Source organism: Erpetoichthys calabaricus, chromosome 5 (assembly GCF_900747795.2).
Source record: "Erpetoichthys calabaricus chromosome 5, fErpCal1.3, whole genome shotgun sequence".
Taxonomy (NCBI): Eukaryota; Metazoa; Chordata; class Cladistia; order Polypteriformes; family Polypteridae; genus Erpetoichthys; species Erpetoichthys calabaricus.
Window position 1 is genome coordinate 200,465,652 of NC_041398.2, and position 27,141 is coordinate 200,492,792.

At 38.2% G+C, this 27,141-nt stretch overlaps 1 protein-coding gene across 1 annotated transcript in view; it reads left to right on the plus strand.

The window, feature by feature from the left end:
- Window positions 1–27,141, plus strand: part of LOC114652863 (lipoxygenase homology domain-containing protein 1-like) — a 282,032-nt gene that overhangs the window by 151,415 nt on the left and 103,476 nt on the right. Inside the window, exons 25-31 of the mRNA XM_051927669.1 lie at window positions 4,511–4,814; window positions 14,067–14,218; window positions 17,024–17,157; window positions 18,095–18,243; window positions 20,280–20,384; window positions 23,225–23,353; window positions 24,561–24,725. Of these exons, the coding sequence (XP_051783629.1) occupies window positions 4,511–4,814; window positions 14,067–14,218; window positions 17,024–17,157; window positions 18,095–18,243; window positions 20,280–20,384; window positions 23,225–23,353; window positions 24,561–24,725 (1,138 nt within the window). The remainder of the gene's footprint in view (window positions 1–4,510; window positions 4,815–14,066; window positions 14,219–17,023; window positions 17,158–18,094; window positions 18,244–20,279; window positions 20,385–23,224; window positions 23,354–24,560; window positions 24,726–27,141) is intronic.

The following is a 27,141-nucleotide window of genomic DNA, read 5'->3' on the forward strand; positions in this document are numbered from 1 at the left end:
ACCATATCTTCTTCCATAATGGGTAATTTGAGCCCCATGATCTGAATATATACTGTATCTATAAATACTATCTATATATATATACAGTATAGTATATATCTATACTATGTATATATAGTAGTAAAACAGGCAGCAATCAGAAAAAGGTTTGGGGATGACCACCCCGTTTAACTGAAAATAGACAGGCAAAAAAAGAAAATATGTCTTTACAGACTCGAGTTCACAACAGAACTGAGTAACACGATGAAACTGATTTATAAATATGGTGGAACAGAGGAAGAGGTGGAGCCAGGGAGGCCGGAACTTGAACTGATGTGGCAGGAAAATGTGTTCTGGGTACTGGAAGTGACGTCATGAACAGATGCTGGAAGTGGTGTCATCAGTGGTTTGACTGGTCATGTCACTGAGATGCATGGTCTTCGGCTGGTCTGCAGAAGGAGAAAAGGAGAAAGTATCAGATGACAGCCCCAACCCCTGGTCCGACTGAGAAACACCACTGTTTGAGCCTGTAAACCATCTCCCATGCACACGTGTGTGACTATTAGACAAATATAAACAAAAGACCTGTGTGTGTGTTTGTGTGTGTTTATTGAGCAGTCTGCTCTGTTCACGCTCAACCAGAGCCACTAGATAACACATGCATGCACTTTTGAATTTTCTTCAACGCTTGCATGTACGTCAGTTCTCAATACAAAAGACGTGTGTGTGGATGGAGCTGTCTGTTCTGCACACAATCAACGACAGCCACGGGAGTTGGTATGAATTCTACGGAAAATGTGTAACTTGCACTTGGTGAGATGGTGCATGGATGCATTTTTACAATTTTTCAGCATTTGCATGCACCTCACTTCCCATTCAACCCAAGCAGACAAACTCAGCTGTGTGGTACACTCATGTTGTACGTTTTTTCACACAGCAAGCTACCATATGTTTGCCTGAGGCAGGTTCCAGTCTGTCCCCCTCAATTTGTGCCACAGCTGCACTCAACTACACGTCCGTCTCAGACAAGATACAACCTGTCCTGGCCCACCTAACTGAGGCTCTGCAAGTTCTCTAATATAGTAAAACTACTAGGGAGTCTTCGGGTTGGCACACTATAGTGAAGAGTTAATGTAATATCTTGTCCAAGAATCTGGCATATATGGTTGATAAACACTTGTTCTAGAAAGGACGTGTCCAAGCTGCATGTTGGGCACGAAGGGACTTAAACTTGATAATCTTTTTCTAGTCCTTATTCCTAGGTGAGGTGACAGAATGTGTATTTTGCATATTGCTAAAAAATATAATATTTAAAACATGTAAATACTGTAGAAATTCTGCTGCAAATACAGTGTAGACTCAATCTGGTCTGCTAAAATAAAATCATGAACACTGTCATTTAAAAAAAGCACACATTTAAGCATGGTGTAATTAATTAGAAGAAGAACACAAGACACATGTGGTTGCCATGAACAGCCTTTGACCCCCAGATGTGAAATATGATTTTTTGTTTTTTTTGTGATTTGTTATATAAGTACCTTACTGTAACTAGGTTAAAAGCATGCAATTCAGTTTGGTAGACTTATAACTTAAGTAACACAGAAATTCAGAATTACTCTTGTTAAGCACTCAGCTACAGAATATATGACAGCTGAAATGTGGTGGGATAAAAGCGATAAAAAGAGATAATTAACTATGATAATGAAATATGTTCAAGATTAATAACTACCAATTTTACAATATATATTTTTATTGGATTTGATTGAAGTTAAATTTATGTTTCGCTTAACACAGCTATTAGCTTTCTGGGTTATGATGCATTAATAATAAGTTAGAAATGCTGAGTAAGTGTATAAAATAAAAAGGTCAATTGCAATGATCATTTCAATGTCTGATCCTCTTTCTTGTTTTTCAAATGACAGTACTGTAGTTAACTGTATGTCAAAAGACCCCAATCAACTTGATAGAGAAATGTTAATTTGGGCTTCTGTAATCTCCAAAAGAGCAATGCTGAAAGGCTAGCTGTGATGGGTAGTATTATTATTATTATTTATTTGGCTAATATCTCTACCCAAGGTGACTTACAAGATCAGCAAGGATTACAGCTGATTCCAGATGTTGTTTGGAGTTGGAGTGCAGGGAGACTTATTGACATCCTTAAATCCACACAGTGAGACAGAGATGGGGTTTGAACCTTGTACTTTAAAGGCCAGTGCCTTAGCCAGTACAATGCACTGCCTAAATCTATTCAACTAGATGGCAAATTAATTTTATTAGTTAATTTTCTTCTGAGATCCAGCAGGGGGGCAACTTCATTAAAGATAGTGAAGTTGAACCAAAGGGGAATTTTACAGAATCAGCAGCAGGTTGCCACCACCACGCTTGACAGTTAGAATTGTGCTATCTGCTGTCGCAGATAAGGCTTTTGTCCACCTCTTGAACCCTCAGGTACCACTCCAAACACGAAGTAAAAGCACAAGACTCTTTATTTTTCTGCTTGTACCGTGCACAAAGCACCCTTTCCACCACACTACTCATATAATAATTCTCTCACAGTAAACAATACAATCCTCCACTCCCAGACACTTCGCCGTCCTACCTCCCAGCTCAGCTCAGTGTACTGGGCTTCCCAGAGTCCTTTTATACACCCTGACCCGGAAGTGGTTCCTGGCCAAACCCACAAGTCCGTTTTCCTTCCGGGTCAGGGCAAACAGTCCTCTTCTTCATCCCGGGAGCACGTCGCTTCCTCCGGTCACGTGACCGTGACGCACTCCCGGGTTATAGGGCACGCAAGAGCCCACTAGCCCCCCTACAGCGACTCCCGGTGGCCCCCAAGGTATCCAGCAGGGCTGTGTGTATAAACTACAGAGTCCATGAGGCCCTGCTGGAAGTCGGGGTACCATCCTGCTGTCCGGAGGGCTCCTCCTAGCGGCCTGGGGGTGGCGCCCGGAGTCCATAGCCGGTCGTCTATTACACTGCGTAATGTGTTACAATATGCTTTTTATCTGATTTTGTTTTCAGTATAATATTTCAAATAATAGTATAATGTAAATAACATTATAATAGTTAAGTATAATATTTCATTTTTAACCCTAAAAAAGTTTACTCCAGTTGTCTGCAGTATTATTGATTTTAATCTGCACGTGAAGTTTGAATTTTGTTGACAGATTTGTGATTTCCTTTCTCCAGCATAGACCAGAGTGCATCTGTGAATGTACAGTGTGAAAGATGCCCAGACACAGACAGACACCGAGACAGCCAGATGTCCAAAACACACAAGCTTTTTATTTTCTTCGCTCTGTACACGCAGAGTCCATCAGCCAATGCACAAATCACCAGTAAACTCAGTCCTTATCTCTTTCTTCTGCTGCCTCTACTCCTCTCCTCGCAAGCTCCATCCTCTTCCACCCGACTCCGGCTCCCTGAATGGAGTGAGGCGGCCCCTTTTATAATGCACCCGGATGTGCTAGAGGTGCTCCCTGATGATCTCCCTGCAGCACTTCCTGGTGTGGCGGAAGTGCCGCATGGCACCCGGAAGCACTCCGGGTGTACCTGCTTCCTGGTTCGGCAGCACTTCCTGGTGTGGCGGAAGTGCTGTGGTCCAAGGCTCCTTAGTCCTTTGGGCGCCCCCTGGTGGTGGCCACGGATTCCCACAGGGTTGAGCCTTCCAGTTCCATGGTTGCCCTCTTGCGTCCCCTGCTTCTCCAGGCCTCCCGGTGGAGCAAGGTCTCCAGCCGTCCATCACAACAGCTACAGTACCATCTCAGTTATGGAGCTTTCCAGCTGTTTCATAACCACTGTATAGCATACACAGTCCCCCAAAGATTCCTACATAACGGGCATCATACCCCAAGATGTTTGCTTCTGAGTGGTTCTCTAGCCACATGATTTTTTGCCCAGCTATTTAATTTTCAAGGACTGACTGACACTTTTTAATGGTGGGCTTATCACACTCTCCATTTCTCCCTGTTTTCTCTTATTTAAAAAATTCCTTGGTATTTGAGGTATTTCATTTATTTCTCATCCAACCATTCCATCCATTTTCAAATCTGCTTAATAAGGTTCCGGTCACTGGGGTCCTGAAGCTATCCTGGCAGCATTGAGTTTAAATGTGAGCCAACCTTGGAGAGCATGCACACCTGTGTGCACATCCAGTAAGGGCTAGTTTTGAGGTGTTGATTAATCTGACAACTTTGGAATATGAGGTTTAAACCTGGAGAAAAATCTACACAGACCCAGGAGGAACATGCAAAATCCACATAGAGTCTGGGCTGGGTTTCAAACCCAAGACGGTGGAGCTGTGAGACACCAGTGTTAAACATTTCCTCACTGAACTGCCATACTACCTCTTTGTGATTTGCCATTCAGTATATATGCGTGATAAATTCATCTATTACTGAACACACATTTTCTGGAAAGGGACAGTCATCAGCATCATAAGTAGGACTACTAATGCATAAAGACTGTGTTGATTGTAAAACTAAAACTCTCTTTGAATGCATGTATTTGCAATATTTTTATGTTTAAACAGATTGAAGCAGCCGATGTTGGCAAAGTCTTTAAACTCCGGATTGGCCATAATGGTAGAGGAGTTGGAGATGGATGGTACCTGGATACTGTCATCATCAAACGCCTCACAGTGTCTACTGTGCCACAAGAGGACAAGAAAAAGAAGAAAAAGAAAAAGAAATCTGTGGACGAGGAGGAGGAGATGGCCCAGCAAGAAGAAGTGTTAGAAAGCTATACCTTCATTGGGAAACGATGGCTTGCCAAGGATGAAGGAGATGGAGAAATTGTAGTTGAGCTTCTGCCAGAAGAAACTCAGGATCTAGAAGGTTAGTCTGTTTTTATGTTCTTTCTTTTAGAAATGTTCAGAGAAGGTCGGTCATTTGCTGCTTGTATTTTTTGCCATTTTACACTATTAGTTCACACAGATTATAGTAATGGTAAACGTGTAAAGATACATCCTTTACTTTACATATTAAAGCAGATTTTTCAATCAAATTTTGTATTTGCTTGCCTTGACATATTCGTTTATGCTTTTATCCAAAGCACCTTACAAAAGTGGTCAACGTAATCGAGTAAAAATCGCTTTCACTTTACCTTACCTTTCCTAGGCCCCCACATTTTCTTCCAAGATCTATTGCACTTGATATTTTTTGTTATCCTTTTCTTTGTTGCCAACTAACATTTAGCTTAGTTTTTCTTGCATTAAAGAATGTCAAAAAACATATTCATGGATGCATGCAGTGGTTAGTGGTAGGGCGCTCTTGAGCCAGTCCTTCACTTAAAATTAGTCACAGACACCACACAGTCCAGTCTCAAGGGCTATTACTTATAGAAACAAAAATGTTCTAGGGAGGTACAGGCATAAAGTTACATAAATGGAAAACAATGAACACTCACCACTTCAAGGCCTATTTCTACAATGCATAATATTCTGTCCTTGGACAACCTTTCTCCTCTTCTCTCCTGTCTTACCAACAATGCTGGTGGTTTTCTCTCCTCTTTCTCTACTTCCTTGACAACTGAGTCCTTGCCTACACTTTGGTCCCAACCCCAAGCTTGTTTAGCTGAAGGACGGGGGCCTCTTTTAAAATGTAGCCCTTGACTAATTCTGAGGTCATGACCAGTTGGTCAACCAAAGGTTCCAGGTGATCTTTGACCATGTAAGAAGTATGCAACCATCTACTTAAAGTGCCAGATGCACCAATATTTGGCTGCTACCTGGAGCAGGACCTCAAGTCCTCCTTTGGCCACTGGGGCAAGACTTGCATTTCCTAGATGGCTCCTTTGCATGCCATCTGGGCAGTGTTTGCAAACAACACCAGGTTGGCACATTTGTTCCAAATAGGAGGAAAAATCCTCTAGTGCTTCTTGGTACCCTGCAACCTTTCCAATACATAGAAATTATATGTGTGCTGCAGTAGGATGAATCTGAGAGCAAAATAAAAATAGCTTTAGATTTTACCTGCTTTTTTTAAATAGCAGATAGTTAAATCTTTACAGTGGTGGAAATAAAGCTTGTTTTCTGGTTACATTTTGTGACTGTGCCATGTAAGAATTTTTCTATTTCTCTCTACCTCTTTCTCACAGTCTCTCTTTTCATTGTGCTCAACCACTCCTATAATGAAATTTGTCCCATCTTCCTCCAGGACACCATATTAAATTTCTGTTCTTCTCTTTACATTTTTACAAATGAACACCTATGATTCCACACAGTGGTTAAAGTATAAAATAAATGTCGGTGTTCTGCTTTTGTCTGTTTCTTGCTCCTCATTGCAATGTTGTTTAAATATAACATTTTGTTAATCAAATGGGGTCCTGTCTTGGAGTTTTGTGCACACTGTTATAAATATATTCTCATGATGTTTGTTTAGGCAAAGCAATGTTGAAAAAACTTTATTATCTAACTTTTTTAGATTGGAATCTTGTTAAAACCGGGACATTTTGAATTTCTTCAGTTATTTATCTGGACCCATAGCCTGAAAACTGAACTGTCCCTGCAACCAGGACGTCTGGTCACCCTAATAACTTCATTCATAATATTTTATATTTATTGCTTGTATTTTATAATTTTATGGTTAGGAGGATCATTTATATTACAGTGGCTTTCAACCATTTTGATAAGTGGATCAGTTTTAGTTACAGAATCTTTTTGTGGATCGGGAGGTTCTCTGTGGAATTTCGAGCAATTGGTTGATTAATGTTTGATTGAAGAGTGAGGGTCCCCGTGGGGTTTTGAGCATCTCAATCAACTAACAATAGATAGATGAGCAAATTACTCCTGGATTTACTAGCAATGAAGCTCTGCAGACTGGCAACAATTCATAGACAGCCGGCTATTGAAGGTGAAAAACAGAAAGATATGCAAAATAAACAAGCTGGTGTTACCTCTGTCAAGGTAAAATTGAGACAGTAAAGTAATTAGTAAATGAAATCACACAGAATACTTCTCTGTTTTAAGATGTACAAATTAGCAGATTTGCTATTGCTTTTCAAAGGAATATTTTGAAATTTCAGATCTTTGTACAGGCAATCTGTTTGAAATATCTCAAGAAAAATTGAACTGCCTTGACAAACGTCCTTGAACATTCACTATCACTGATGATATCTAGATTTGTATTGGACTTGAGTAACGTAGACTAAAATGAAGTGGTATTATGTCATTAGCTATGAGTGCCACTATCTCCACTAAGGTTCATGAATGTCTGTGACTCATTATTGACTTTTTATTTGACTGATGGTTTTATTCATGGCATCTTAGAACATTTGAGAGATATAATTGGTTACATTTTGTTTGTTGTAACACAGGCAGGAGAAGTAACTTGCTCATCGTCACAGTGTCTGTAGCAGAATTTGAGTCCACATCCTCAGGGTTTGAGGTCCAAAGCCTTACCCACTACAACACACTGCCTGTCTGATAGACATATTTGAAAAGATGTGGGCAACAATGTAGTCCAACTGAACTCTTGTTCCAACTCACCACGCGGCTCACATTTAGTGATTCCCTGCACTTCAGCCAGCTTTAATCCCCAAACGTCTGGCCAAGCTTCAAAATTATTTCTTGGGTTAAGGACAGTTCTACTTTAGTACCCCAGGTTATGTCTAGAAGTTCCTTTGTGTCCTTTAATTCTTGAATTTTCAGTTAATTTAATAGTGCCACATTTTTAAGATAGCTCATATTAAAGGTGCAACTGCGTTCCAACTCTCCTGGTCTGGGACTGTACACTGTTCTCTATCGCCCTAGAGGTATTTTCACTTTCTCTCAGTTCTCTCTCTCTCTCCAGAAGTAGGGTCATTTGCCTCCAATCTAGAATCTTTAGGAAGCTTTGCATGCTTCCACCCAGGCAACATCTCACTGTAGCTCACATTAATTAGCTCTTGGGAGCCCTTATCTATTTTACTACTAGGCCAACCAGCATTGTAACAGAACTTAACCACCTGCTGGCAGTTCCCTCCCTGTTTTTCACTAATTAAGTTGATCTTTTCAATAAGTATATTAAATTATATACATTATCATATGCAAACCTGGAATATCTGTAAACAAATATGATTTTATGAGTGGGCATAAGGCATTTTCTTCTATTTAAAAAGTGCTTTGACTACTGAAGTATTCACATAGGCCACTGTAGCAGATTTTTTCACTTTCTTTATTTCCTTTGTAAGAGTAGTTGTGAAGCATTAAGAAATAAACACCCATAAAAAAACAGTCTACCATTATGTGTAAGCACAAAGTTTGAAAAATGGAAACTTAACTGTGGAAAACATGAACTGTGTGAAAAAGTCATCAGCACCCTCAATGTATTCATCATCAGATCAGCAGCCTCTTTGTATTATTTTACTCCATTAGGCTTCACTGGGTTTTTCTCCCTTGACAATAGACCTAAATAAACTGGATTTTACTTCGCCATCCTCTTGTTTAGTCATGTTATTTTATAACTTTATTAATCTAGATAGGGGTCTTGCAGGTCTGGAGCCTAAAGCAGCTAACATAGTGCACAAGGCAGGAGCAGACCCTGGTCAGGCCACCAGTCTATCGCTGGGAGAACACACCCACATACTCCAAACAAACACACACACCCCAAACACACACTAGGGCCAATTTAACGTTGCCAATTCACCTAACCTGGATATCTTTGGACAGTTGGAGGAAACCCACACTGACAGAGGGAGAACATGTAAACTCCATGCAGGGAGGACCTTGCAAGCTCTAGGATCCTTATTGCAAGGCAGCAGTGCTGCCATTGCACCACCATGCTGCCCCTCTTATTTAGTATTAAAGTTATTTTACAGAGTTATATGAGCATTTACAATAATTTTTTGCTTGGTCAAAATCAATACCTTCAGCTTAATGTATAGGAGTTATTTTATTTTTAATATGTAATATTACAGGTTACTGTAATATCCATTAATACAAGATGTGATGGACTGAACATTCAAAGGAGGAGGAGGAGGTTGGGAGCACACACTGATACAGCACGTTGCCGCAGCCACCACATGACAAACCACCTCAAGATCCCAGATTAGCACCCGAGTGCAGCTTTGCGACGGGTGACACCTCAGCACCACACTAGTTCATATGGAATGGAACAAAGGTTTTAGTTTTTCAAGTCCCAATATTTAGGGTTGCAAATAATTTCACTGGACTGGACAGCGAAACACCCTGCCTGCTTCTCGTATAGTTTTTCTTGCATTCTGCAAAGTGGAATAATCAATTTCTGTTTTCTCTATCATTCTCGTCTTGAGGAGCCTGTCCCATTTTGTCCTTTTGTCATCAGACCACAGGGCTGAGTTTGTAAAAGTAGCTAGAGAGGTGGCTTCTCATCAGAGATCGCTGGTCATCGGGCAGATTTGAGACTTTATCTTCTCTTTTGAGGGATTCCACTTCTGGTCAAGAGTAACAGCAGCAGTCCTCTCTGTCTTTTGTGTTACCTCCACCAAAGGTGCGCTGGTGCTCACATGTTTGTGAAAGGTCAATTCAGAAGTCGAATTCTGCATAATCACGCTGATGTAAAAATACATTTTGATATTTTGTTTGGATGATGTTTAAAGTTATGAAAAGAGAAGCACAATGTTGATTAGGAGAATTGTATTACAGATGCAAAATATTGCTTGTCAGAGGAATCAAAAGTTTTCCTGCTTCTCTTTACTTTCCATTTGTGTAATGTTTTTACAAATTCTGTAAGTGCAATAAGTATTGAGCATTACCAAGGACATTCGCATTAAGTACAGTAAAGTAAAAACCACATGTTTTTGTTAAGTGTAAAAAATATATATTTGGAAACTACAGAACGTTCCCAAAGCTAAGTCATTTAATAGCACAGTGTGTAAACAGTGGACACAGATCTCACAGGTCAGTTACAGTATGGGTAAATGAAGTAAGTCTCTTATGTTCTAGTGAGATGTATAGATCTAATTCATCAGTCACTTAAGCGCTTACACCATCCAACCATCCATTTTCCAACCTGCTGAATCCAAACACAGGGTCACGGGGGGGTCTGCTGAAGCCAATCCCAGCCAACACAGGGCACAAGGCAGGAACCAATCCCGGGCAGGGTGCCAACACACCGCAGGACACACACAAACACACCCACACACCAAGCACACTCTAGGGCCAATTTAGGATCGCCAATCCACCTAACCTGAATGTCTTTGGACTGTGGGAGGAAACCGGAGCGCCTGGAGGAAACCCACGCAGACACGGGGAGAACATGCAAACTCCACGCAGGGAGGACCTGGGAAGCGAACCCGGGTCTCCTAACTGCGAGGCAGCAGCGCTACCACTGCGCCACCGTGCCGCCTGCGCTTGCACCTTATAATGAATAAATTAGAAATAAAATGTGTTCCCTACTGCATCTCAGTTTCTATTTTGTCAAAGTTTTGGTGACTTTTATTAGAATACAATCCATACCTGTTATACAAAGCTAATATGAACCAAAAAAGTGCAACACATAGGGAAACACTGTATAAAGGAGCTTTACCCATAAATGATAATGGAATACTGTATGTTGTCAAAGTGGAACAAACGTTATAAATTTTCCCCATAATATAACTTTGAAGTGGACTGTATTTTAATTGGAAGGTTAGAAGAAGTGAACACGATTATCAGGATTCCTGTTTCCAAATAGAAACTTCATGCATTTCTTGCACAGCTTTGTCAATATTCAACTGGAGCAGCTCCAACCTACATGGAAAGCTGCATGCAAAGCCTAACACACATGCAGCATCAGATGTATGCAGTTCATTCAGTTTATATTGACTAACTTTGTTTATTTTAAAATTCACTTCTGTTGTTTTTTATCATCACCTGTCTAACCTCAGATACACCCATACAAGTACAATTCAGTCCTGTTATGATTAAGAGCACATTAGGAAAAATGAAAGTTGTTCTGTCCTTAGTGCAGAAAATTAAAGTAAGGGAGACAAAACTTTCTGGTGAGCATGAACAAATGTGTTCTAAAATGTGTTCTGCTGTGAGATATTGTCATTGTTTTCAGGAGTCAACTATGTACATTTGGGAGAAAAGTTGTATAGTGAGACATTGCCTTTAAAATTTTGTGTCATGTAAGTGAAAAGGTACTGCATGAAATGTAGTCTTCACATATTAATAGCCTTTTTTTAGGGGTTTTCTCAGGTTAGCTCAATGCCCTCTAAAACATTTTTTCCTCTGCTCTTTGTGGTTCTTTTTACCCTTTTTTGTGAGACCCACTTCCAACCAGGTGTTCTTTGGCTGCTCTCTTAGCGATATCTCCTTCTCCTTAATCTCGGCGCTCCTCTTCTCCCAGCCATCCTTTTGCCTATTGTTTCATATGCCCAAACCACCTCAGTCTCTTTCTCTAAGGATAAAGGTTTTAAGGTCACGTCATGCTGCAGCTAAAAGAAATTACTGTAAATCATAGAAAAGTAGTTGTTGGTAAGTCAGAAAAGGGTTACAAATCATTTCTAATTGTCTAGCGAACATTTAAACAGAAAAGGAGAAAAATCTGAAACACTGTACATTAGAACATTAGAACAACATAGATGAGAACAGGCCATTTAGCTGAAAAAAGCTTGCCAATTCTGTCCTCTTAATTCTTCTAAAATAACATCAAGTCGGGTTTTGAAAGTCCCAAAAGTCTTACTGTCTACCACGCTACTTGGTAGCTTATTCCAAGGGTCTGTGGTTCTCTGTGTAAAGAAAAAAATCCTAATGTTTGTATGAAATTTACCCTCAACAAGTTTCCAACTGTGTCTCTGTGTTCTTGATGAACTTATTTTAAAGTAACACTCTCAATCCACTGTACTAATTCTTCTCATAATTTTAAACACTTCAATCATGTCACCTCTTAATCACCTTTTGTTTAAACTGAAAAGGCACAGCTGTTTAAATCTTTCCTGAAAACTCATCCCCTGTAGCCCTGGAATTGGCCAAGTCGCTCTTCACTGGACTTTTTCCGGCACTGCTATGTTCTTTTTGTTACCCAGAGACCAAAACTGTACACAGTACTCCAGATGAGGCCTCACCTATGCGTTATAAAGCTTCAACATAACCTCCTTGAACTTGTACTCTACACATCATGCTATATAACTTAACATTCTGTTAGCCTTCTTAATGGTTTCTGAACACTGTCTGGTTGTTGATACTGTTGGGCCAGGAATGACCATAGGCTGCTGTTGAAATTCTTGCCTTTCCCTGACCAAACTATTCAAACTATATAATTTCCCAGGGCCTAAACCCAGAGTGTCCTAAAATAATTTGCTCACTAACGATAAAACAATAGAAATTATGTTATCTTCTTCACACAAGACTTAAAGTAAGAACCTGGAACACTGAGTAGTTAAAGTGCTCTTAGGCCAACTGCTTTTCATTTTAGATTTCAAATGTACAAGTCAAACTATGCTTTAATTTTAACACTTATTTTATATTTTAATACACTGCATAGTAGTCTGCAAACACCTCACCATGAGTTATACTACAACTTGCTTTGTACTGTATAAACAATATCCCCAGCCCATAGCACTAGAATCTAACACTCTATAACAATATTGGATGATCACACATTAGGAACCAGGATTGGACTGTGGGAGGAAACTGGAGCACCCGGAGGAAACCCATGCAGACACAGGGAAAATGTATCATACTTTTAAAAAATATAAATATGAGCTCTACATTAGAGTGAATAGCAAAAGTCTACAAAAACGTGATTAGGACAGCATGAACAAAAAGTTAAGGATGACTAAAGAAATAGAAATTAATTTGAATAGTAGGTGCACTAAAAGAAATTTAATGTAGCATTTTTAAAATATAGGCTTTACTAATTACAGCTTGCACCACCTTTTAGTGTGTACCAAGGATGTGTTGTAAACACTTTAATTACATATGAATTATGGCAGCACTCTGAGGATTATGTTTTTGGATTTCTCCAGTGCCTTCAATACCATCCAGCCATCCTTGTTAAGGGGTAAACTCAGAGATTTGCAGGTGGATGAGCCTATGGTGTCCTGGATAATGGACTATCTGTCTAGCAGACCACAGTTTGTGGGACTCAAGCACTGTCTCTCTGAAGTGGATGTGAGCAACACTGGGGCACCACAAGCAACAGTCCAGTCACCTTTTCTCTTCAATCTGTACACCTTTGACTATAAAAATAACATCAGGTCAGGTCACTTGCAGAAATTCCCAGATGATCCTGCCCTTATGGGGTGTATAAATAAGAGGGATGAGACAGAGTATAGGAGTCAGGTGAGGAGCTTTGTTTGGCGGTGCAGAAAAGAATTGTTTTCAGCTTAACATTAGCAAAACCAAGGAACTGTGTATTGACTTTTGCTGCACCACAGAGCAATCCATGTCCGGTTACATTTCAGGGAATGAATGCAGAGATGATGCAGTCCTATAAGTACCTGCAGGTCCACATCAATGACAGGCTACATGGGTCTTAGAACACAGAAGAACAGTGTAAGAAAGGGCAGAGCAGGCTCTTTTTTTGTTAGGAGACTGTGACATTCTTAATATCTTCTACAACTCTGTAATGACCAGTGCAGTTTTCTATGCTGTAGTGTGAGAGGCCCACCAAATCAACAAGCTAATTAAAAGGCCAAGTTCAGTTATAGGACTCACTCAGGACCCCCTGGAAGCTGTAGCAAAGGAGAGAATTAAAACAAAACTGAGTGCCATTATGAACAATGTGTCTACATCCTCTTTCTGACACACTGAGTACTTTCAGTCAATGATTTAGTCAGCATAAGCGTGTCAAAAAATAAAACAGCAATATGTCTGCAACATGCCTCACTGTGGCTGTGATTGCCAAGTCAGAAGTTTTTCTTTTTAATTTTCTTTCCTTTAAGCCATTCTGGTATGTCTTCAGACTGTAGTGTGTGTGCATATCTATCTATCTATCTATCTATCTATCTATCTATCTATCTATCTATCTATCTATCTATCTATCTATCTATCTATCTATCTATCTATCTATCTATCTGTCTGTCTGTCTGTCTGTCTGTCTGTCTGTCTGTCTGTCTGTCTGTCTGTCTGTCTGTCTGTCTGTCTGTCTAGCATATGTAAAAAGCTAAATAAAGGTTTAATAAAAATTCTATGTTTAATGCAGAAAACACATACCAAGTTCACGTTTTCACTGGGACAGTGTTGGGTGCTGGAACAGATGCAAATGTCTTCATCAATGTTTATGGAGAAAATGGAGACACGGGAGAACGTCATTTGAAGAAGTCAAATAAACTCAATAAGTTTGAAAAGGGACAGGTACTGTATATTGTTATGTTGTCTTGTTGTGATTTAGCTGTAATATTAAAATAAAAAGTAGTTTGCACTGCTGTCTAAAATGAAACCTAATAATGATGATATTAATTTTAAAACGAATCTTTTAGAAGAGAATTTGTGTTTTTTTTTTAATCTTAAATCTTTTGGTCAAAGCAGAATTGGCTTCAACACAGTACCCAGTGCAGCATGTTCACAGCCCCTTCAGAGAGGAAGATTCATACACCTATCTACAGATATGGATATTGGTAGCTGGTCAAACTTTGAGTACATTAAGTTCAATGTGTTCAAAATATGTGTTTGCTTATATGCCAGCACATGAAGTTGATTCAGAAAGTGTTCAGACTCTTCACTTTTTTCACATTTTGCTATGTTGCAGCCTTATGCTACAATCATTTAAATAATATTTGTTTAAAACAGTAAAACACTGAAACATCACATTAATTTAAGTGTTCAGACCCTTTCCTTTGTAAGTTGAAGTATGGCTCAGGTGCATCCCATTGTATCGGTCATCTTTTTGCTGTTTCTATACCTTGTTTGAAGTCCACTTGTGGTTAGTTCAATTGATTGATATCTATGTAAGGTCCCATAATTGAGTACAAACCAAGCCATGAGGTTGAAGGAATTTCCTGCAGAGTTTAGAGATGGGATTTGGTTGAGACACCTGAGAAGACTACAAAAAATTCCTACAGTTTTGAAGGTTTCCAAGAACACATTTGCCTTCATAATTCAACTCCTCCTAGACCTAGCCACCAGGTCAAACTGAACAATCTTGAGAGATGGGCTATGGTGAGAGAGCTGACCAAGAGTACAATGACCACTCTGGCTGAGCTTCAGAAAACCTGTCTAGAAATGGGAGAAACTTCAAAATGGGCAACCATCACTGCAGCACTCCACTGATTTGGGGCTTATGCCAGAATAGCCAGACGGATATTTCTCCTTATTAAAAGACACATAGGAGCCCATTTGGAGTTTGCAAAAGGCACCTAAAGGACTCCCAGACTGTGAGAAACAAGTTCCTCTGGTCTGATGAATCCATACCTGCATACCTGTTTAAGGCCATTCCAATGGCAGAAGCAAGGTGGTGGCACTATCATGATGTGGGGTTGTTTTTCAGTGGCAGAGACTGGGAGACTAGATGAGGTTGAGAAAAAGCCAAACAGATCAAAGGTCAGAGATATCTTAAGTGAAAACCTACTCCAGAGTGCTGTGGGACTCAGACTGGCCTGAACATTCAGTTTCCAACAGAGCAAGGTTGTGGGGAAGCTGGGGCCTATCCCAGCAAGTATTAACAGTAGTTAGTTGAAAACACACAGGGCAATGTGTATAAAAAGGAGTTGGAACAAGAATTCCTTTCCAAAGCTAATTAAGATGGTACAATCTATTTCTTTTTGATTCTCTCCAACGTATTAGAGTATGCAGTATATATTCACAACTTTGTCACAGAATTGTATGGACCACCAGGGGGCATACAGCTCCCCATACCCAGAAATCACAGACTCAGAGCACAGTCTTGCCACACAGCATACCTTTATTTAAGTGAGGAAGCACTTTTCTGATGCTCCCCACTACACAGTACAATACAAGCACCAAAAGAGCACAGTCTCTTTTTCTCTTCTTGTTTCTTTCTCTCTCTGTCTTTGTCTCTACTCCTCCTCAGCAAGCTTTGTCCACCTCCTCCCAATTCTGGCTCCCGGAGTAGTGGTGGCTGGCTCCTTTTATAGGGTACCCAGAAGCCCAGTGAAGTAGGCTGTGCAGGCTCTGCGGCACCCCCTGGAGGCACCCACCGAACCCAGCAAACTCCAAATCCCAGCATGCCCTGCGGGAATCCATGGTGCTGTAGCAACCCAAGGTGGCAGCCCTCTATCCCCCCGGCCCATCCATTATAGAAGTGTCCAGGCTGTCCGCCATAATTGGAGGTTCGTGTAATGCTTCAGCCTGCTTAGGATATTTGTATTATTGACCTGGCGCCCTGCCTGGGATTTGTTCCTGCCTTGTTCCCTGTGTTGGCTGGGATTGGCTCTGTCTATCTATCTATCTATCTATCTAGTCCTCCAAGGATTGGACATTGATTTTCCAACTCATGCCACAGATGCTTGATTGGATTGAGATCTGTGGAATATGGAAGGCAAATCAACACATTGAACTATTTGTCATATTCCTCAAACCATTCCTGAACAATTTTTGCAGTGTGGCAGGGTACATTGTCCTGCTGAAAGAGGTCACTGCCATCAGAGAATGATGTTGCCATGAAAGGGTTGTACATGGCCTGCAACAATTTTATGGTGTGTTGTACGTGTCAGAGTAATTTCCGCATGAATGTCATGGCCCAAAGTTTCCCAGCAGAATATTGGCCAGAGCATCACACTACTTCTGCTGGCTTGCCTTATTTCCATAGTGCATCCTGCTGCCATCTCTTCCCCAGGTAAACAACACACACACAAACCCAGTTGTCCACATGATCTAAAAGAAATTGTGATTCATCAGGCCAGTGCATCATCTTCCATTGCTCTGTGGTTCTGACGCACACAGGTCCATTGTACTGACTTTCAGTGGTGGACAAGGGTCAGCTTGAGTACTATCTGCTGGGGTTCTACCTTGAATATTTGCTTGCTTATGAATACACATTGCAAGAGGTTCAGTGGCGGTGGCAAATGGCATTGGTAACAGAAGACAACTGTGTTTTGTTCAGAGTTTGGAAGCAAAATGTTCAGAGTTATGTCAATAAATAAAATTATCACTTTGATGGAAGTGTTCCATTCATAGTCACTTGGCATTTTTGTCTTCCAGGAAGATATATTTTCAATCACTGCTATTGATTTAGGGAAGCTAAAGAAGTTGCGAATTCGCCATGACAATGCCCAGGGAAATGCTGCCTGGTTTCTAGACAGGGTGGAGATCTTCGACAGCAAGGATGACACAACGTAAGTAGAGCTCCTCAGGTTAAACTCCTTCACTCATAATACCACTTAAGGAGAAAACTTCATCACAGTGTAAAGTTTCTGAGGTATCTTAATGTTTAGGGATTCTTACTACGGGTATTTAAATCTGTAATTGCCAGTTTTTACAATTCATATCAATCAACAGGCAGCCTACCAGGAGTCCATTTTTGTTGTCTTTTCTATTTAGTATTCTTGACATAAGGGGGTTAATTATTTAAAGGATCATGTCTAACAAGCTGGTAATGTAATAAATACAAACATTAAAGGAGTCCAGAATTACTTTTTCCTTGCCAAAAATGATTCACGCAGAAATGGTTCCAAATAAACTTAAACATGCAACTTTGAGTTATGTAACACTGGTCAGATTTTGCTGCATTTCTTTCAAACTTTTTTGTATGAAATTCTTATCTAATAGAATCATAGGTTACAATTTCAATGAATGAAAGAACACAGTTGAGTACTATGGACTGTTAAACAGGCGCAACAGACCAAGGGCCCTCTCTGCTGGCAGTCAGATATAACTACACCTTTAGTGATTATTTGCTTACTGCAATTTAGTAGCAGAAGTCGTTTTAGGATTGCCTACGTCACCCTTGTTAAAACTAACAAAGCAGTCTGATGCCATAATATATGACATATAATCCCTGTTCTTGTTCTAGTGTTTGCCTTATTAATTTTCTTTATGCTGTTTTCTAACCAAGGTGATTTAGTGACTAAAATGCTTAGTTAAAGTCTGCATGAATGCACAACAATAGCCTGTTTAACATTTACGTTGCTTTAATTACACAGCATTGCACAGACGGCTGCAAGTATACTCTGAATTTAATTAGTGACACTATCAATTTGTTCCTTCTAGGAAAGTGCCAGGTTCTGTGTGATGTTAAATAAATTCATTCCTTGTCTGTTTGACTTTATGTAGGTACTTTTTCCCTTGCGAACGGTGGTTAGCCATAGATGAAGATGATGGTCAAATTGCCCGGGAGCTTGTTCCTGTTGATGAGGCTTTTCTCAAGAAGAACTCTGACAGTGATGAGCAGTCTCGGGCTACTCTTGGGTTGGAGCAGAAAGGTGATAATAATGTTTAAAGATATTTTTATAACTGGTGAAAGATCTGATTAGTCTTGAGAAAGGCTTAAAATAGAAATTTGTTTATTTACTGAACAGACATCACTGAGCAGTGTAACAATGTATGCAACTCCCCAGTCTGGTGCTTTTTGTCCACTGAATATTAGAAAAAGTGTGATGAGAACCGGTCATTCAGACCAACAAGCTTGTTCATCCTATTCACCTTGATGTCCAAAATAATAACAACTTGAGATTTGAAGGTCCTGCTCTCTACCACACTACTTGGTAATTTATTCCATGTGTATATTGTTCTTTGCATGAACTAAAACCTTTTTAACCTTTGTGCGAAATCTGTCCTTAAGTTTCCAACATCGTCCCCATGTCCTTGATACTATACTGTACTATACTGTATTAATTCCTTTCATAATTTTAAACGCTTAAATAATGTTTGCTAAAAATGAAAAGATTCAAATCCTTTAATCTCTCCTCATAACTCATACCTAATCCCTCTTCTCTGGACTTTCTCTAGTGCTGCTATGTCATTTTTGTAATATCGAGTACACAACTGAACATTGCACTCCAGGCGAGGCCTTGTGCATTATATAACTTAAGCATAAGTTCCATTGATGTATACTCCACACATTTGATATACTGTATAACCTAACATCCTATTAGCTTTCTTGATCACTTCTGTGTATTGCCTGGATGTAGATGGAGATGAGTCCACCACAACTCTTTGGTCTTTCTCATAAGGTTTACTTTCAAGTTTCAGATTTCCCATTGTGTATTCAAATGTAAAGTTTATATTACTTACATGTAATAGTTTACATTTACTTACCTTAAATTTCATCTTCCACAAAACTGCCCAAGCATATATCCTGTCCATGGATCTCTGTAACAATTTAGTTGAATATACATTATCTGCCCTCCTGCCTAGGCTGGTATATCTGCAAACTGCATTGCATTTACTTCTATGGCTGTTTTTTGGCCTCTGCTTTGGGGACCACACTTGCACCTGATGCTCGAAGGAAGACTCATTAGGACATTATAGAACTGTGTTTTCTAAGGTTTTCGTTCCAACCCTCTTCTTCTTATTGACCAGTTTTTGTTGCTAATTTGTGTCTTTTGCATTAATTTTAATTGACTTGCTGTTTAAGGCTCAGACCTGTTAATTATTTTTCTTTCTTGATAAGCATCCATCCATCCATTATCCAACCCACTATATCCTAACCACAGGGTCACAGAGGTCTGCTGGAGCCAATCCCAGCCAACACAGGGCACGGCACAAGGCTATCATTTTATTGTGGTAGAGCTGAGCTCACTCAGGAAGCTGCTGTCTATCTTGGACAATGACTCTCACCCTCTGTATGTGGTTTTGGCTAAACAGAGGAGCCCATCTAGTAACAGACTGAGACAAATGTGTTGCTCCAAGGAGTGTTGGACAAGGTTGATTCTGCACTCAGTCAGCGGGCTCTTTAATGAGTTCCCCCACGGTCAAGGTGGTGCTGGTTTCCTGTTTGCTAAACGGTACTGAGCAGGCGTAGCAGACATCTTAACAGGCAAAGATGCTATAGGCGATATACAGCATACTGTGCCAATGACTCATATCTGGTCCTGTAAAATTGTAACTTATAAGTATATGCAATTTTGATCACTGTACACCTACTAAATACCTACATTTTCTTAAATTACTTATAGATAATTCTTGTAGTATGTATATTTGTACCTTGTTAGCACATTTAAGATTATTATAATTCTTGTTATATGTACATTTGGGCCTTTTTTGCTGCTGTATTTTTCTGCAATTTCCATCGGATTAATAAAGTATCTATCTATCTATCTATCTATCTATCTATCTATCTATCTATCTATCTATCTATCTATCTATCTATCTATCTATCTATCTATCTATCTATCTATCGCAATGAGCCAGCAGGTATACTGAGGGAATACATTTAGGACAATGGCATGCTGTTATAAAGGAAAAGTATATAGTGATTGGTAGTATGTGTAAACATTTTTTCTTTTTCTGTTTTCAGCTCAGTCTACTACTTACACCCTAAAGGTAAAAACTGGAGATAAAAAACATGCTGGGACAGATGCCAATGTTTTTGCAGTTCTTTATGGAGAAAATGATGACACAGGTAAAGCTGTGCTTAATAATAATAATAATTATTTGCATTTACAGTATATAGTACTTTTCTCACTACTTATGTTATTTGGTACGCTGGTGTGAAAAAAATATTTTCTTTCTTTTAAATCAAACTCAAAACGTCTTCACATTAAAGTTGTACTTTTTCTGATTAAAGATGGTTTTACATGTTTCTATGTTTTAAAAGCTTTCAGAAATCACTTTTTCTGAAAAAGATTTTGCACTTAATCAAAGTATTATATTTCATGTGCAGGCAACACATACTGGACTTTAGGATAGAAAATAAGCAAACTTTGAAGGCACTTTATGGACCAAAAAATCAGTATAGTCTTATACAATTTCTTTTCTGGTTCTGTTAAAAAAAACAAAAACATTTGAACATACTTTATATTGGTCAAAGTAAATAAATGTTTCATTCATGAAGTGAAATCCTTACAAATATTACCAGATGAAACTGACATGCATTTTTTCATTTCAATCTTTCGCCATGCATTTTTGCTTGTTGCGTCATCCTGACAGGTTTAAGTATGGAGGACAGGTGTAATGGGGTGTTCAGGGGTGTTCCTGTTTCTTCTCCAAGTGTTAGTAAATGTGCAAATACAGTACTTGTATTGATCCTGTTTCATGCAAGTCTATCGATAATGACAAAAACAACAGATGCATTTTTTAAAATTCTTTCATCAATACTATAAGTTGAGTGCACCTCATTACACAGAATATAAATAATGTGGTGTAGTTCTAAAGAAATATACAGCAGATAACATGATGAATGCAATTTACAAATAATGTGCTTATTAAAGCAAATATTAATGTCACTGTATGGGGGCAGCATGCATCTGCTTTCATGGATTTTATCATACTTTATTTTTTTTATTATTTTTTTTAATTTTGTTGATTTTATTGTGATCATTCCATACAAATAGTCAATTTTTACAAAAAAATAGGATTGAAAACAAATCAACCCCCACCCCTGATAAAGAGAGCATGGCCAATGGAGTAAAACTTAAAGCTAGTAAAAATAAATAAATTGATGAGTTTAATAGGCGGATAAAGGAAGAGAATCTACTTCCTCAGTGCTTTAAGAGCTTATTCTAAAATATTATTGATTAGATCCTGCCAGGTTTTGAAAAAGTTCTGCACAGATCCTCTAACTGAGAATTAGATTTTTTCCAATTGTATCATACTTTAATACCTAGCCATGTGATTTTTCATGCGATTTCTGGATTTTTATTTGCAATTCCTACTTAAGCAAGCAAATTTCTAACAGGCTTTGCTGCTTTTTGAAGCCACTTTTAACAATTTAATTGTCCTGAAATTCCTTTTGACATATTTCAAATAAAGTTTCGACCTAGCCCATTTATCATTGATCTTAGCTGAAAGTAAAGTGGTCTTACTTCAACCGCACAATTAGTCTCATTTGTATTTAGACAAGAAGAACCCACAGATTTGGAGAGCTGAAATTTACCATCATTTCTGAAAAAGACCTAGTGGTACCCCTGACACGGGTGACTCAGTCAAAACCTAAAATTAGTGAATGAATTGACTTTTCTAGAAGTTACTTCATCAAACAGAATAAAATATGTGAAAATGAATTGTTACTGATACAAAAGCAAAATCAAAAATACTATGTTTCTAACTTTCAAAATAAAATTCAGCTTAGAAGTTTTACCATCTTTACCTTCAACTAGCCTGCTGTTAAATGGCTTGTTACAGATGCAATGGTCCTCTCTACATAAAATCAATGTAGCTGGACAAAAAACGGTTGAAATAAAGCACTTCTTGGCTTTACCAAACCTTGGGTTTTCTTTCCAACATATTTTGAAAGTTGCTAATCTGCTATATTCAAGATTGATCTCTATGAGCTCAAATATGTCAAAGGTAGGCCTCTCCTTACATCCTGAAAAGTGAAAACTCTGACCTGAATCATGTTGTTATTGTTATCTCTTATGATGGTGCAGTCGTGTTATAAGGTTCACATGATGTTTTTTATATTAAGTTAGTTAACGGACTATAGCACCACTATGCCGAGACACCCCGCCATGCCTTTTGAGTTCTTTGGGATTTAAATCTCTAGCTGGCCGATATTCTCTTTTATGCTGAGTTCGTTTCAGATTGCACAGCCAGTTACAAATTCTGTTAACTTGTTTAAAATTAAAAATTAAATTAAATTAAAAGTTAACTTGTTTTAAAATTACATCACCATATTTACTAATAGCCACAGCAATGTTTTATATCTTGTAAATATTGCATCACATTTCCGTTCTTTTTTTTTACCCTGAAAACACATTATGCTATCATATTGTTTTTAATAATTGTGAACTAAATGACAATTTATTGAAATTAGTTAACTAATTTACAGATTTGGTTTCACTTGAAAGTACAGTTAATGGCTTTAACAGTTGTTTTAACAATTTGTAACATTATGTTTAAAGAATTAAATGTTCTGTAATTTGAAAATGTATAATGAAACAAAGTAGACACTTTAGGAATGAAGACAATTAGTGTTCTGTTTCCTACAATGAGAAAACAGAAGACAGCTTTTTGATTTTTAAGATAATTTAATTGGTACTCATCATATTTAATGCTATTCTCTTATTTTAGCAGCCATGCTGGATGTACGAATCTGTTTAATTTGCCACTTTAATAAGGGACTATGTTTATTATATTTTTTAATGATTGCGTCTAAAATTGTCACCTGGCGTTTTTTTTTTCAAAGTTTTGGAAATGCTCTGAAGATGAAAACTTTGATGTTTTGAACCTGTCATTAAAACTGTAGCTGGCCCGTTAGCGTTTAATGTTCAGATTCATAGTAAGCAATATTTGCTCTAACAGGTGTTATCAACCTCAAAGCTTCTAAGACACATAAGAACAAGTTTGAACGAGGCCAAATTGACGAGTTTACTGTGGAGGCTGTTGATATTGGATCACTGAAAAAAATTCGAATTGGCCATGACAACAAAGGTATAGAAGAGCTTCTTTTTTTTTGTTTTAAAGAGACAAATTCAATACAAATGCAAGTTAAGTACTATGTAATCTGTTAACAATTGCCACAAACAATAGAACAGAAATATGATACACTTCTTGCCCAATTCCCTTTGCTTCTTTGTCTCATCTGAGCTCATTTTAAATACAATCATTCATAGAATTTCAGTAGATGACCTTGACATGATTTTGTTACAATTTTTACAGTATTGTTCCCTAAAAATTTACAGAACATGTCATACTCTAAATACAGTGTATAAAATGGATCTTCTTTATAAATACAGCATGAAGTTTATGGGTTGTTCCTCACAGGAATTTTTGAAAAGCTTTACTTATAAAGTTTTTATACTTCATTATAATATATTCACACAATCATTCAATTATGTACCCAAAGCATTGGTTTATATAAACTACACAAAGCTATTTATGCACAGTATAGCAGAAGAAAAGAACGTTTAAGCAGGGTGAATGGAGTGTCCTCAAGAGGTTCATTTTGGATGGTCTAGGGAAGCTTGTTCCATAGCTGGACAGATAAAACGTACAAGCGGTGGGATCAGTCAGAAAGTTGGCTGAAACAGAACAAAGACTTATTGTGGGGATATACAGTATGGAGAGAGCATAGGCCACTGATAGTAACAGGCAGAACCATGCAAGGATAGGAGATTTAAAGTTAATAACTACCACAAAAGCAGCACACTGGAGGGAGGAAGGCAGAGGGGTAGTATGTGTATCATGAGGGACAGAATATGCCAATCATGCAGAAGCTTTATGTAGGAGAAAGAGAGGCTGGATACCACTTACTGGGAGCCATGCCAGCAGAGAGCAGCAGTAGTCCAGAACTGGGACAAAATGTTGTCACAGAAATTGAAGAAAGGTTATATCTAATAGATTTAGACAAGAAAAAAAGCAACAGAACTGAATCAGTGAAAAAATGTGTGGACAGAAGTATAGTGAGTCATCCTACTGTTGAAATGAAGTTTACGTTGTCAAGTCCAAAAAAATACAGAAGCATGGATTAAGAAAGAAAACTAAAACTAAAGTTATTAAAAACTGCTAGTTCTTTGTCCTGTATGGTAACAGGTTGGAACTTTGACTTGTACAACAACTTTTTTTATTCAATGTATAATTCTTGGGATGGGGGTGGTACGTGTATCTCAGGAAGTATTAAGGCTACTGTACTTTTCAGGTGGCTCTCCTGGTTGGTTCCTGGACTGGGTAGATATTGATGCTCCTTCTCTGGGGCAAAGGTTACGTTTCCCCTGTGGCCGTTGGTTGGACAAAACGGAAGATGATGGCGCTATAATAAGAGACCTCTTTCCTGCTGAACTTCAGACTGAGGAGTATACTCCATGTAAGTACTGAGAATAAAATTATGCAGCACAATATGACTTGCTGCAATGTCTTAAATAAGATTTACTCCTACTGTTCATGCTATCCTGTCCTTTATTGAATATGCAGAATATACAGAATTATACTCTTGTAATCTTACAGAGCAAGGAATGTTATTTATTTTTAAAGTGGCAAAAGGCTTTGAAAGGGTTACCCAAAAAAGTTGTCAGAAAGGCTGATTGAAACGAAAACACCACATTCACTGTGGTGACCAAAACCAAAGGGGTAAGAAGTCTTTAAGCAGGCAAAAGATTACAACCTGAAGACAAATGCAATTGCTCAAGAAGCCAATGTCTTTTCTCTAGCTGTGTCTTCACAAACATAACCTAATGATGCGTAGCTACTGACGAAAAAGGCACATAATGGTGCAGGTGTCACCTAAAAACAGTGAAAAAAAAACAAAATTCAGTTGTCAGAACTACCTCATTCCCAGCACACCTTACACAGTATTATAGCACTAGTTCTGGAGGACCCCTGTTTCTACAGGTTTTTATTAGAGACAGTTTGGCAATTGGTGGGTCATGTTTGATTACATTATTATATACTGTATAATATATGTAATAATGAGATTAACATATAATTAGCTGATCATATTCTGCATTTAGAAAAGAGCAGTAGTATAAAATTGACATTAAGAAGAAATTATTAATTATTCATATATTTTCCATAGTTTAACTGACTTGTGTCCATTTTCCATTTATTCACTTTTTTTTCTGTGGAGTTTATTTAATTGTATCCTAATATGAAAATGAACAATGAACAAAGTAAACACCAGCGTAAAAGACGTAGAATGACAAAAAGCTTGACGCTGGGAATTTCAAGCTTTGTTTGCAAAATTTTATTTGAATGCAGCAAGCATTAATATGTTTTACCTGGAGATAATTTAGTGATTTTTATCTTGGTTTTCAAAGTTTCTTCATTATCATCATCATCATCATCATTGTCGTTGTCATCCTGCTTTCCAGGTGTTTGTTTATTTAAGCTGGAAACCACACTAGTAGGTCTGACCCAGAAATACCTGCAGCTTTTCACCATTCAGTGTTGTCTGCTCCACTTGTTAGCTGCCATTAGCAGCAAAACCATTAAGAAAGAAAACTAACAAACAAATAAATGAAAATAACAGGATAGTGACAGCAGTAAGTTAAGAAACTAAAACAATAGCAGAAATAGTCTAACACTAATGCTCTTTTCTAAATGTGGAATAAGTGAAAAAAAAACAGCTAATTAAACCTACTCCATGATTATAAGAATGGTTGGCCACACGGGATCTCCAGGACTAGGGATTAAATACAACGGACATACTGCCTCTGCAGTTTACACAAGTATTCTTCTTTCAAATTCACAATAAAAACACATCAAATGACCAAGTCCACTATTTTGTAATTTAGTTTGATTGAAAATAAATGCTGTTGATCTGCATTCACTTGGTATGGCTGTAATATTTATAACTCCATTTAAGTAAAAACAGTGATTTGCGGGCTTTAGATAATGTAGATTTAAACTGCGTGAAAATTGAAAATAAATCTCACTGTCACTCTAAAGGCAATGAAGAAATCCAGCATTTCAATGTTTTAGAAGGTATATAATCTAATAAGAACATAAAATTGTCAAAGGCATTGGTAAAACTGATTCATTAAACATTAAATGTACTAGATAGAGGACACCATTGGAAATTAATGAATATGCATTCAAAATGGAAACATCAAGCAATCCTTCAGTAAGCAAGTCTAGAAAATCGGAGAAAAACTACCAAGTTATGTAATTCAAGAAGAAACTTTAAAAAAAATATATCTGGATGACAGCTTAGCTCTTAACAAACCACACAAGTTCGATGGAGCTAAGGGTCTCCACTCATTTGTCAAACGTCTTATGTTTTTATGTACATCTTGGCATTTGGCATGTATACATTAAACATCTTAAACATTAAGAAAGCAAGCTTGAAACAGCTTGTCATCAAAAATAAAAACATTTTTACAAGTATCATATAGAAGGAATGTGAAAAGGAACCGAAATCTGCTTTCCCCGACACGTGTTCTCCTTTTGTTCACATAACTAATAGCAATAATGATGCTCAGGATTTATTGAATTTATGAAAGTGGTTATTCCAAGTCTTGGTAAGTGGTGATCCAGAGTGTTTATGTAAGGTCAGCTTATAAGGTTGAACCCTTTTGTACTGAAATTATGAAACACCTAATATGTCTATTACTTAGTATGTTGAAACTGAGTAAAGGTTGTTACTACAATTAAAAACAGAAGAGTCATGTCTAATAATGGCTGTACAGCTAAAGGCTGTTTATATAGCTTTTTTGTACATTTGTATTCGTTGGAATGAACTGTACTTCTATTTTCCTGCAATAGATGCACACTGATGCAGTCCA